At 37.0% G+C, this 13,719-nt stretch overlaps 1 protein-coding gene across 1 annotated transcript in view; it reads left to right on the forward strand.

Moving 5' to 3' along the window:
* Positions 1–13,719, forward strand: part of NVL (nuclear VCP-like) — a 39,328-nt gene that overhangs the window by 19,028 nt on the left and 6,581 nt on the right. Inside the window, exons 17-20 of the mRNA XM_027641712.1 lie at positions 979–1,098; positions 1,791–1,890; positions 9,719–9,825; positions 13,453–13,529. Of these exons, the coding sequence (XP_027497513.1) occupies positions 979–1,098; positions 1,791–1,890; positions 9,719–9,825; positions 13,453–13,529 (404 nt within the window). The remainder of the gene's footprint in view (positions 1–978; positions 1,099–1,790; positions 1,891–9,718; positions 9,826–13,452; positions 13,530–13,719) is intronic.

The following is a 13,719-nucleotide window of genomic DNA, read 5'->3' on the forward strand; positions in this document are numbered from 1 at the left end:
ATTACCAGGCAGATGGAGCCTTCTTGGCTGAAGTAGGATATCTAAGTAACCAATTAAATGCATCGCTGCTTATGTAGATTTTAAATGTCAAGAGATAAAAGTGCTCTGGTACAAATTTTTGCAGCACTGGGCTTAGAAGTGTTGTGATGTAACTTCAGTCTCTTTTGGAGTCAAGAGAGTGTGTTTAACTGAGCAGGATGTCTGCAGCCCACATCTCGAAAGACCATGGCAGTTATCTGTTTATCAGTAATGTGGAAGCCAAAATCAGTATACTGGATTTGATTAATCTCTTCTCAAACACTTATTTATGTGTATTTCAAGTACTGATACAGGCAGGAAATACAGCACCTACGTTAATTAGGAGCCCTACTTCCTGGTGGAATGCAGCGAAGATGGTTGGCTGTGATTCAGAGACTGTGTTAACACATAAATTGAATCAAACCATGTTTGTGTGGAAAAAATTAAGTGTTTGCATTTATAGTTTTGCAGCCCCTGCCCCTACAGTTCACCGTTCAAAGTGAAATGCTGGCTGACTCTTCAGTTCCCTACTGCCAAGCCCGTGTCTTCAGGCAACTACCCTGTGAACTTCAGATGTCCATTGTGTTCACATTGCTCACTGGATTTGTTTGTGAACAGTGGAGCAAGGTCCTTAATTAAGACTGTATTTGTTAGTTCTCCTCACCAGAATGATAGCAAGTTACATTTATTCCCCTGAAAGGAGGAATTCTCTTAAACTCTGAATGTACTGCAAAGTCTAAAAAGTGAACTAGTGATAATTAGTTCCTGTGTAAAATCTTGATCAGTATGGAAACAGAGATAACAGACTGTTATCAGAAGCAAACTGGTTAGTAGGTTGCATTTCTCCCTTACAAAGTACCTCATATACTGTTTAAAACTATGATTTATTTTTTTTTTACCCAAGCAAAATCTTTATGTCTTACATTGTTCCAATGTAATTTGTCTTTCTTTTTTTTTTAGTACGTTGGTGAAAGTGAACGTGCTGTACGTCAGGTATTCCAGCGTGCCAGGAATTCAGCCCCTTGTGTTATATTTTTTGATGAAGTCGATGCTTTGTGCCCTCGGAGGTCTGACCGTGAAGTGAGTCTGTCTTAAAATATCTCCATAAATAAAGAATCTCAGTTGCAGCTTTTTTTTTTTTTTTTTTTAGCCACAGAAGTACCCAGAAGGTATCAGTATCTCACAAGAAAAGCAATCTCTTAGGCTTTCTGTCATTTGAGGAAAAATATGTTGGTCAATTTTATAAAGCTTAATACTTTTTTAGTATCGAAGAAATATCCAGAGAGATTCAGGTTAAGCTGTTGAATTTGGTTATAAGATGTCACTGCTATGGAGTTAACATTTAACTCTCAGTAGCTCATCTGATACTCTTGTTTCAGAGGTTTAAATATTTGAGAACTTTTTTCCCCTCAAAAAAATGAATACTGAGAAATTTTGTGTTGTCTTTTTGAGGTAGATGTCAGAACAATTAGTATAAATACTTATATGTACTTCTTTAAGTGAGCACTTTAGTTTTAATTGGAAAGAAGAGGTTTGCCACATGTTAAAAGTGTGTGTCAGGTGTATAGATAGCATGAATTTGGGATAGAAACATGCTAAGAGGATGATAGAAGGAATCCAGAATGCAGCTACAGTGAAAGTGTGAAAAAGAAACTTTTTCTTTGAGTAGTATTTCAGTGCAGGGAGCTAGTAGATCTTTTGTTTCTTTTACTTTGAAATATTCACATTCCCACCATTTCCTCAATTTTGTTGACAAATTTCTCCTTTTAAAGTCAGGAGCCAGTGTCCGAGTAGTTAACCAGCTGCTCACCGAGATGGATGGTCTGGAGAATCGTCAGCAGGTTTTCATTATGGCTGCCACAAACAGGCCAGGTAAGGACCCAAAAATCATAAATAAGAAATCAGACATCCTTGATTCTCTTCTAATGAAATCACGTTATTAAATATTTGAATTCTATAACTAACCTTGTTCTGTACTTAAAATTACAGTGTCTGCTCAAATCCAAACCTTTTTCTGCTCTGTTAATCTGTGTCATGTTCATGTGGCAGTGTGAAATGAAGCAGCCTCTTTAAAATATGTCTTAATTAGCACATGGTACCACTGCTGTAAAGTGCTTTGAAAGACCTTTGACTGCTTTGAACTTTGCATTATCTCCTTGGAACATAAAAGAAGAACAGAGAACTAAAATGTAATTTATGTATTTTTTTAATTCTTCAACTGATTTTCTATCTAAAGCAACCTTAGTTTGATTTTTTTTTTTATTATTTTTTATTTTTTGCCTTGGGACATTTGTCTCATGTTAAATCATTTTTCCATTTTCTTATATTTTGCTTATTAGGCTCCATATTCCAAACTAGACTCCCTTAGGCTGAAGTTGTTCTCCTGTTTCCTCGTGTTCTGTCAACCTTTGATATTAACAGCTCTCTGTGCTCCCTTGCTGGCTCTTCAATTCTTGGTAGCTTTTGCAATTCCAGCACCATCTTTGTTAATAAGCTAAACACTGACATCTGCTTTACAAATACCATGTGTTTTACAAGCAACTTTCTGCCTCTTTGTATTATGGAGAAGTTTTGTGTTTTATACATAGCAAGAGACTTGTCTCTTCCTGAATTTGAATTCCAAAAGTCATAAGTAAAGGAATTTGTTAGCAGTTTAGAAGGAAACATGCATGAAGATGTTGCACTTCCTTGGTTATGAGCATTTTTCTGAATATTGCACCTGAAATTAAATACAGGGTTACTAGTATGTCTTGTTAAAAACATACTGGTTTGGGTACCAGAATTTTGGAAAGAACCTTTGCACCTAGAACAGGTATTTGGCAAATTACCAGTAATACTGAGACACAGTTATTTCATACCTACAGGTATTAACTAAGGACAAGATGCAGAATTTTGCTGAGAAATGGCTTAACAGGAGAACAGTAGCATAGCTATTTTGGATATAAATTGGGAGATGAGAAAGTTAAAATACTTGTCAGATTACTTGGGTCCTGTAAATTAAGGAAATTTGATCTGAAATCACCTTAAATGGGCAACTATGAGGCATTTTTGGTTGGTTGGTTTTGGGTTTTTTTCAATGATCAAATGCTTCAGAGATTTTGAGGAAAATTTTCCTATCTCTTGAATTCTTTGTACCACAACAGACTCTCTTCTACATGGTGAAGGATGAGCAGTAGGTGCTTAAATCTGTATCTGCTTGTACCAGTTCTTTGTTTTAAAGTGGTAAATTTTCCTGGCATGAATTTGATGATCCTGACCTATCTAATCCAATGTAAAATAGAGAGTAAGGTTATACAATGTAGCCCATCTATATATAGATGCAGTTGGATGTACCAAGGGTGTTCTTACCAGTGTCATCAAGTTGCCTTAGGAAAGAGATCTCTCCCTAAATTAGTTGTGCTAGTGCAGGCATTTATATCAAGCAGGCTTGATATGTTTATTTATTCATGTTTCTCAAGGGTTTCATATCTAATTACTGACTTGTCATTATCTCTGACTGGTAGCTTGGGCTGGGAATTCCAACACTTCTGAAGTTGAGGAAGCATCCAGCTTTACTTCCTGCAGTGCCACCTCAGCAGGGTGTACGCGAGGCCAGTGCTTTTAGGGCTGGTCTGTGTATGTGGCAATGTTCTGAGCTCAGAATTCCTTTTGTGGAGGCAGCTGAATGCAACACTTCAGTAGCTTTACAAGGGCCAGTTTAGAATAAATGTTGCTCAGATGTTAATTTCGAGGTATGAATGCTTGTGTGTGGCACGTTTGTCCCAATTCCCCAAATTAGATTTACACTGATTCAGTACTTATGGGTCTCATTTTCATGCATATGTGAATTCTGTAGTGTTGTTAACCCCTCCCTTTAAGCCTTATACTGGATGCATTTTCACCATTAAGTTGTTATAAAATACCTCTGGAATGGTTTGAGGACCTCTTTTTCTTTTTTTTTTTTTTTCAGTTTTAAGAAGTCTCTATTGCCTTGTTCAGCTGCAGTAGCAGATGTACTGTTTTACCATACAGAAATAGTTAAAACTACAACACTTCCCTGAGTAATGAGGTTTGGACTAATATTTGAATGCAGCTGGAAAATCTGTGAGGCATGAAATCAGTGCTGTATTACTAGTCAGTGACATCAATGAGAAAAAGTGAATTTGAGGTAAAAATGCCAAATGTAAAGAAAATGCAAAGGCAGGGATAACAAATACAATCATGCAATTAAAGGGTATAAATGTATCTGCAAATTCTGTAGAAGGAAATCAGTTGCATCTTGATAAAGATACAAAGAGTTGTTTTGCCAACATAATAAAATATTTTTTTCTGAATGAGCAAGCTTGGCACACCCAGCTTCTGCTAGAGGAGAGAGTTATTCATGCAGTTTGGATGGGATGGATCTCTTGCTTCAGAAGGACATCAGCTGTGTGTATGAATAACATTTTGGGTAGGTTTAGACCATAAATTTTTCCTGTGATATCTGCATTTGTCAGTGTGAGAAAATAGTTTCCAATTTATGCAGCTTTTATCAGAACAACTTCTACCGAAGTTGTGGTTAAATTGGGGAAATGATTTTTCTCAGTTTATGCACTTTTTATTGGGCCTAGGGAAGAGGCATTGTTCACCAAATTAAATCTTTCTAGTATGGTCTGGTTAGTTAATAGGAGCACACTGCAGGTAGTGTCTGTTCTAGCAGAGCACTCTTACTGCCCTAGGAATTAAATCTCTAAGCAGAGACCTGTAGGAGAAGCACAGTTTATGCTGGCTACTATATTTAAATGATTCCCACAAACAATGAAAGTTGCAGTGCCTGAAAAGGTCTTTAAATCTGACATTTGTATGACAGATTTTTCTGTCATAGTTATGGGGAATAGAGGTGCTGGTGGGGGATTGTGTTACATAAATCTGAATAACATACTATTACTGTGAAGTGTGAGATCTCATGTTTTTTAATCGATGTTAGTATAATTTATTGGGAGAGAAAATGGCTTTTCAAGACGCTTCCCTTTTAGAGTGGTTGCAGGCATGCTAGCTTTGAGAGTTTGCTGGTACTGTTCATGTGAGTGTGTGTTGTTAGCACTGTCATCTCAGAGACTAATATTAAATAATAACAGTAACAACAACAATAATAACGATGATAATAATAATAATAGCAGTAGGATAGCAGTGGCTCAACCACCTTTGGCACCAAGGTATGTTCCTGGCACAGCAGTTCCAGTGCTGGCATCTGTGACAAGGTATTACTTTGAATTAGTGATGTTTTAATATACCCCATGGCTGAAGACTGACAACTTCTTTTTTTTATAAGAGCTTTTAAGGACTTGGAAGGCTCTAATTCCTGTTTTAGCAAAAGGGTAGGCACAGTAGATTGGTTCCTTTGTTTATCATATACAATCTGCAAGTGATGATTCTTATTCTGGCAGTGCTGAAATAAGCCTTCGATGTGCCCTAAAAAGCAGGATATTTGGGGGTTTTTTGCATTTACTCAGTGACTTTGAAAGTCCTCTGTAGATATTTCTTGACTACTTCTAAATTAGCAGGGATGCAGTATTCCCAACACAATCTCTCTTTCCACCTAAATGCAGAACCAATGTCAAACTGTCTGAACAGGATGAAACTTTTAAGGCACTCAATGTCATTGGAGAGAGAGGGAAAAAAAAGGAGGCAGAAATATCTTGTCCCGTTAGAACCTTTATGGGTCACAATTATTATATTCTTTTTCAGTCTACTTCCTTCCCCAGATCTGAGATTAAATCCTACAAAACCGTCAAGTACTACTGTTCAATAATACCTATAATATCCCACAAATTTCTGGTTATCAGTGTGAGTTTCAGGAGATACTGCTGCTTTCTGCTCTTCTCTTACTTCCCCAGGCTTTGAACGTTTATAAACTCTTAGAGAATGCTGACCGAGGTGTCAGCAGCATTTACCTGGGATCTAAGGAACTCATGTAACATGAGGAAACGGACGAGAAAGAAGTGAAACACTACAAACTGACAGTGCTTTTATGCTTGGTGTAAAGTGTGATGATGTCTTTGCTTTTCTTCATGGCCTCTTCCTCCAGCTTTTTTTAAAATTAATTCTTGTAAAATTCCCCACCTACTCTTATCTTCGAGAATGGTCCTAGTTTCAGTGAGTTCTGTTTTTCTTCTAGCAAGTTTGTTAGTTTTCTAGAGCTGTTCACCTGAACCACGTGTTTTGAAACACAATAAAAAAATCTTCAGTTTTTGACAAGTTACGTTTTTGTTTGGGGGATTGTTTGGGTTTTTTTTTTACCTGTTTATACATGTTGCTGAATTAAAGGCAAGATAAGATCTAAGAAAAGCACTTAATACGTGAGGCATGGAACAATTTCTTTCATAATAGTTCCAATTCGCGTAAATTATATTTCTGCCTTTCAGCAGCCCTTGAATGTTACATATCTTTCACAGTAACTTCAGTTGTTAACTACAGTGTTCATCTGGAGTCTCAGAAAACCTTTTAGGGCTTCTGATCCTGCGTTTCAGAACATCACAAATGTGAGGGCCTAGATCTCATATACTTCAAATGTGATTTTTTTTTTAAAAGCTGTAGTAAGTATAGGAAAAGTTTGATGGGCTCAGCACAGTAGTCATTGTTGCTGGTATGCACTGAACTTCTGTAAACGTGGACTCCTGTAGAGTTAAGACATGAATGATCAACTGGAAGTTCTATTGTACAACAATAGAATGTCAAAATATAGGAATTTGTGCAAAGATACTTTCAATAGAATTCAATGATTCTGTAAAATTTTGCAGTAGTTTGAAGAGCAGTGTAGAAAAGTGAAATATTACATAATTCTCTAAAGATTAGTGCCTGTTTTAACCTTTAAAAATAAAGCAAGGGATGGATATGCTCCAAATGTCTTCTTATGTAATTTTGTCAAGTTATTTGGAAAATGATACAGTGTCTTCTAATGACACAGTCAATGCCATCAACCACATCAGAAAGACAGAAAATTATTAGTTGGACATTTCTCTTAGTAGAAGTATAGTCTTTCTGTGAGACAACCTCTTGGAAAAAGGAGTGTTGTGTTTTATCACATTACCATGCTTCACTTTCCTTCCAACTTGAGAGATAATAATAGGCTTTGAAAGAGGTATCTGTGATAACTACCTTAACTTCATTAAAATGTTAAATGTATCTAAAATGAGTTGACTCTCTTCTGTTTAGATAAGTTTGGAGATAATAGATATGGAGAGAGTGTTATGATTTATCAGGGTGGAATGCTTTGAAATTCCTAAAAGGAGAACATTATTCAGTTTTTTTAAGCGGATATGAAGTGGATCTAACGAATAAATTCGTCCAATAAGTAAATACTGATTTTCTGGGTTATGTGACGTGAATTTTCAAGAACTTCAGGCCCAGGTCTCAACCAGAAGAGTGAAGTGAATGGATTCCTAAGGAGATGGGGAGTGTAGATCTGTGTTTTCAACTTTGGTGTGGCCTTGTTGTTGTAAACCACCATTACTGCAGCTTATCTAGTTAGTGTGAGTTACCTCTTTGAATGCAGGCAATGTTACCATTTCCATACAAAAAGATGAATGCATCTTTAGACTGTATCACTGACCTCGTGTTGTTGGACAAATAGCATGGCAAGTACCATGTTCTCAGCATGCAGAATGGAAACAGTATTTTCTGTATCAAGCTTAATATTTTTAAAGAGCTTTTGGAACTTCAGAATGGGAAAATTGTCAAGTGCATGGTGTTGTAATGCAATCCTTATTGAGAGTATTTTTTTTGAGGTTTGTAATTGATATGTTGAGTGAATTTTGTTATCTTATATTAATAATGTGACAAGACTTCCATCCACAGAAACACAAAAACAGGACAGTGCACTTGTGCCAAAAGCGAGATGAAGTGTCACATAGAACTGTGCACAAACATATAAGTAACATGTTTTTGTCTGGCCTGCTGTGGCAGGGATTCTGTTTAACTCTTGTTTTATCTGGTCTGGATTAAAGGCATTCCTTTTTTTTTCACCATTGTTGTTGCATTTGCAATAGCTGATTTTTGCCTCCATAGATGCTTCTGCACACAGTTGCTGTATCATGGGGAAAAAAAATATGTTTTTGTCCAAGAGAAAGATAATAGAGTTGTCCTTTAAGCATAAGTGAGAGAGTAACTTGAACAAGACTATGAGCATCTCTAAAAAGTGAATCAAGACTATATTGTAGTAGGATCAAGTAGTTCAAGTCTCGACAGTGTTAAACAAGCTTTTTTCATTTGCAGAAAAGTGATAGCTGTGCTTCCATCCTACTATTTTAGGGCTTGGGTGGTGTTTTCTTTAAAACATCTGTACAGTAAGGATTAACAACTTCACTTTTCCCAGTTCTTCACTGTTGATAAACACAAATGCATATAGTTTGTTTGTCAGCCACATTTTGTCAAGGAAGTGTAACGAATGTGAGGGTGTTGGCAGCTTTATTTGGAGGCCTTGATAGCTTCCAGTTTAAGACTTAGATGTAACTATCAACTGTTACTTCTGGGAAAGGTTCAGGCAGCAGGTACCTCACACATCCTTATAATTCACGTACTTAAAAGCAGTCTGTTATGGTAAAAGTACAGTTTTATTTATATCTTCTGTGGGTGCTTTTGTGGCTTTGCTGTTCACATTACTGCAGCATGTAGGGTATAGAGTCACAGAATCATTAGGTTGGACAAGATCTGTAAGGTCATCAAGTCCAAGCATTAACCTGGCACTGCCAAGTCCACCACTAAACCGTGTCCCTAAGCACCACATCTGCACATCTCTTAGGTACCTCCAGGGATGGTGACTCAATAGAATTCCTTAGTGAAACAGAGCAATTAATATCATTATTGGTTTTTGGTAGATGGGGAAATAAGGCATCAAGAAGCCTTTAGAAACATAATGCAGGCAGTTTGTGCTGAAGTACAGACAGGAACTGAGGCCTTTCACAGGTTATATGCCCTGTTTGTATCTCTTGTCAATATATCCTGACTTACTATTTATGGATATTCAGTCCACAGCCTGTGGTGCTAAAAGGCTGCTACACATTTCTGATATATTTAAGCTTTGAATGGTTGTCTAGAAACATTTGTGATAATTTTATCACAAAACAAATTAAAACAATAGTGTTTCTTACTTCTCCACACATAATAAATTTGGAGTCTGCAGTTCTTCCTGGGAAACAAATCCTGTACTTGGCAGCTGTATTTTGTGTTTTCACGGATCTCCTGTTTTAGCATTCAGAAGACTAGTGTGCAGTAGAAATGCAAATGACCAGTAAAATTAAATTTACATATGGATGGTTATGATTGGCCCTGTGTACTTGTTATTCTTGATTTATCACTGTCCCTTTCAAGCAGATTTGCAATACAGATAGAGTCCCTTCCAATAGAACAAACTGTTATGAATTAATGTGGAATTCCTCAGAAAAAATGTTCTAGTTCTGTATTGCCAAATATAGAGTTGTATTCATTTGTGAAGAGATGAAACTGGTATTTATGAGCCATCGTTGAGCAGATGCAGCTTAACTGTACTGGGTAGTAGAGATTTCTACTTGACAAAGATGAAACTACTTCAGTCAGCTACCTCAATGCTCAGAGCTTCACATCATATCACAAATGCTTCTTTGAATCCTGCTAGACTTATGAATGTGTTCCTTCTCATGTGTAGACTTTCCTAAGGGTGTGTCTCAGTTCTAGATGATTTTTTTCCTTTTTTCCCCTCCCTAAGATATAATTGACCCAGCAATCCTGCGTCCTGGTAGACTGGATAAAACACTCTATGTGGGTTTGCCACCACCTGAAGATCGACTGGCTATTTTAAAGACCATCACCAAAGTGAGTATTTGGAAATAAATCCTTATCTTGAAGTTTGGTGGAATGATTTAAGACAAAGTAAATTTTACGAAGAATTGCAGGATCCTGTCTCGCGAAACACTTTCAAGTATTACATGAGGTCATAAAAATAAACCATGAGCCCATCTGCTGTCAAATTTGCTGTGAAACTGCAAGGAGTTGGTAAATCTTGAGTAAAACAAACCTGTCAAACATGGAAGCTGTTGCCTTTATGGTCACAGTTTGAATAGATTTAATTAAAAGATTCCTATCTGTGCGAGTAATGGGCCTAGAAGTGTTTTTAAGCTTTTTTTGGAGGGTTCCAGGCATTCACCAGAATGATTCACAAGCTCCAGCTGTATTTGCTCAACAGTAGTTGTGACAATTATTTGCATTCAAGATTAAAGGGAGCTTGTGGTGATAGAGGTTGTAGGTTAAAGTAAATGTGAAAATGTACAATACGTGCCTTCGTGGATCCTCCCTGTGGGTAACAGCACAATCTGCCACTTCAGCATTTTGGATTATGGAATTCTATGTATTTCTCCACGTATGGCACAGCAGTAATCAAGGCCTTAAAAAAGAACATACAAAGCATTATGAATTACTTGGATATTTCCTGCTTTTCCAGTAGCTCAACATTGATTGTTAAGAGCAGGTGTTCTATCAGATATCTTTTTGAGCTGCAAAGGAGACAAAGTTTTCACTACAGGGGAAAGATAACACTGCATTATGAAAAGTGTGGCAAAAATTATTTAATAAATTAGTAATAAAAGTTAATTTGGACTCGTGTAAGCTAAAGTCGTGGTGCAGGCAGTGGTTGATTCAGAATTCAGAGAGTGAGAACTCGTTCAAACATGTTCTTTCATGACAAAGTGGTTGTTCAAAAGATGAACTCTCACTACAAATTCAGGATGTTAGACTTCCCTTCATTTGTTCCATGCATTGCTTCAGGGATGAAAAAACATTAAGTATTCCCCCATTTGCTAGTTGCAGTAGATCAGTTTGTTTCTAAGTTTTATAAAAATATTTCAGTTAATACTTTCTACAGCTGTGTTCATAAAGATGATTGACCTTTACAAGATGTTGAGAGAAATTGAGTGTAACATCCATGAATCATTTTTCTGTAAGGAATTATTATTATTATATTTTTTTTTTTATTTTACAAAATTTATTTTTAAAGATAATTAGGTGTGTGGGGAAATAGGGCAGGAAAGCTTGGTGTGAGACTTCACGGGGGGGAGGGGGGGAAGAAGGTGATATTAAACAGAACTGATTTCTCTCTCTCACAGATTTCACCTGCTCTCACTCTCACAGCCACATATAGAGGATACACACATCCACCTGGTAGGGCTAGGATCACTTGTGGGAAGCATGGAGGATAAGGAATTCTGTGTCGAGTCCTCACTTGATCTTTTGGCTTCCTCCTGACCGGTGATGACAAACTGGTGGCTTGAGAGAACTGTTTTTAGTTTCCCTTTAAGAATCAAAGAGTTCAGAATTGTGCTTACTTCAGCTGCCATAAATCTTGGGCAAGGTTGCTGAAAAACATCTTTTGCTCCTCCTGGGAATCTTTGTGGCTACAGCCTTATCTTCCTGTTGGATAACACCACGAGGAGTGGCACAGGGAATGTTGTAACCTTGTTATTATCCCATTGCCACAGTATTTTTGTCTTCTGCTGACAAGTAATCTTTGATGTGGCCTTATCTGTTTATGGGTTTTCTTGTGATATAAGCAACAAATTGCATATTGTTTACCAGCTTGGTTTCTGTGGATCTTGTCACTGGTTATCAAGGCTTGTTATTTTTGGAATGCAAGATGCTTTCATGCCTACTGAATTCATGCTAGTCTGAACGTTTTGGACACAAGTCTTTGTAGTGAATGAGGTGTTAAATCTTTAAAAATGTATAGGAGTTATCTGATAGATGAACGTGGAATAGGGAGAGGAGAAAATGTGTTAAAATACCTCAATTTTTGTCAGATTTCATCCATGCATTATAGGCAAGGAAATTTGAAAAGTTTGAGTACACGCTTGGGCAAGGCTAGAGAAAAAATGTTTGAGTGGCTTCTGGATGACAGTATAAATTCCCAGAAATCTCCAAGGAATACATGCACAGCATATGGAAACTGAGAATTGTTGCTGAATGAAAATATGGATGCTTATGAAGGCAGCATGAGGAGCAGAAAAGGGAGTTGGGAGGAGGAATAGGTTGTCAGGAAGACAGCCTAAATGTAGGTTGGAGCTTCGTTGTGAAAGAGTTTTGTTTCAGTTAACCTGTACAAATCAGTCATTTCAAATCGCATGTTAGTTATGCAAGAGAAGCCTGTCTTCACATGTTTGGGTTACCAGTGTAACATTCCTGCAAGCTGCATCAACCTTGTCTGGTGCACAGACTGCTGAGCTTGTCACAGAGTAAGCAGAGCAATGCATGTTGCTCCTCAAAGCCCCGGGTAAAACACTCCTTTTTAGCAGAGAAGGTGCCTCTGGCCTGCAGTTTCATACAACAATTACTAGACTGTCCCATATGAAATGGTATGAGGCTTCCTTGTTTCCAGGTTAAAGTCTCTCCTTTTAGGATGTTTGGGTTTTGGTTTGTTGGGGTTTTTTTTCCCTTTGTAATTGTTATTGTACCAAAGACTTATTACTATGCCTAGTCCTTGACTATTCTAGTGTCTGTTAAGTATTCAAGGGGTTTAACTTGCCAGTTACTACAAACTGTGTTTTTTCCTCTTGAAGGTGTTGTGATAGATTAGTTCCTCTGAAGAAGTCAGAAAATAAGTATATGAATTTGTGCCAGAAACTTTTTTGACAGAAATACACGAACTTATCGATTGTATAAAAAGGTGTTCTCAACTGTCAAAACTCAGATATTGTTCAGTAAGAGAGACATCTTGAATCCCTGCACTCTCATGATACTACTTTACTGTTGTCTAAGGGTGAGAGGGAGATCTCCAAGCTTATAGTGTGGGATTTTGTTGGCTAGTTTCAAATACAGTTTATAATGTTGGTCAATACTTTCTGCTGTTGGAGATGCAAAAATAATAACAAAACCCACTTCTGGGATCTTTCTGGAGGAAGCAGTAAGAACAGTATATGTAAACTTCTACGACATCTAGAATGCAAAACTTCTAAGTTTGAAAATTTGTATCTGGAATATAAAAGATATACAGTTCATTCAGTCTTAAAAGTGATAAGACTAATTTTACATGCCTCTTGCTTAGCTATTTGATTTCAGCACATAGTAAAACTGGAGGAAGTTCAACTAAACAACACTACTGATGCAACCAGCTGTTATTAAAGGCACATCCCCCTATGGAACAGTGTCAATGTTCCAAAGCCCTGTGACAGACTGGTCAGCATTTCCTTAGAGAAAATCTAATCTGTTGGTGGGAAGATAAAATTTAGCATTGCTTATTATTTCATAATTACATGGTTTTAAGCCTGCTTACCCTTCGTGTCAGTTTGAGATTAAATTTATTAGTGTTTAGATTAAGTTTATTAGTATTTGTGGGTAGTCCAGGAAATTTGTTAGACCCCAATATGATTCCTGATTAATGAAATTTAATCAATTTAGGGATGGCATGTATAAAAATGTTTTCCTGTCTTCTTTTTCTTACCTCCACTCCTTTAGGATGGCACCCGGCCTCCACTAGGTAGTGATGTAAGCCTTGAAGAAATTGCTTACAGTCAACACTGTGATTGTTACACGTGAGTTCCTTCTGGTTTTCACTTTAATATTTAATATGCAGTGCCAACGGTCTTCTGATGCATTTGAAAGTGTGTTATGTTGTTATTTATGTTGTTATTATTAAGTGGATCTCTTAATTTTCAGGTTTTATAAACTTTTGCCCTTGATGCTATTTTTCTTGCTTTTCACTTGTGCTTTTTTTCCAAGGAG

This window comes from Corapipo altera, unplaced genomic scaffold (assembly GCF_003945725.1).
Source record: "Corapipo altera isolate COAL_440 unplaced genomic scaffold, ASM394572v1 48b, whole genome shotgun sequence".
Lineage (NCBI taxonomy): Eukaryota > Metazoa > Chordata > Aves > Passeriformes > Pipridae > Corapipo > Corapipo altera.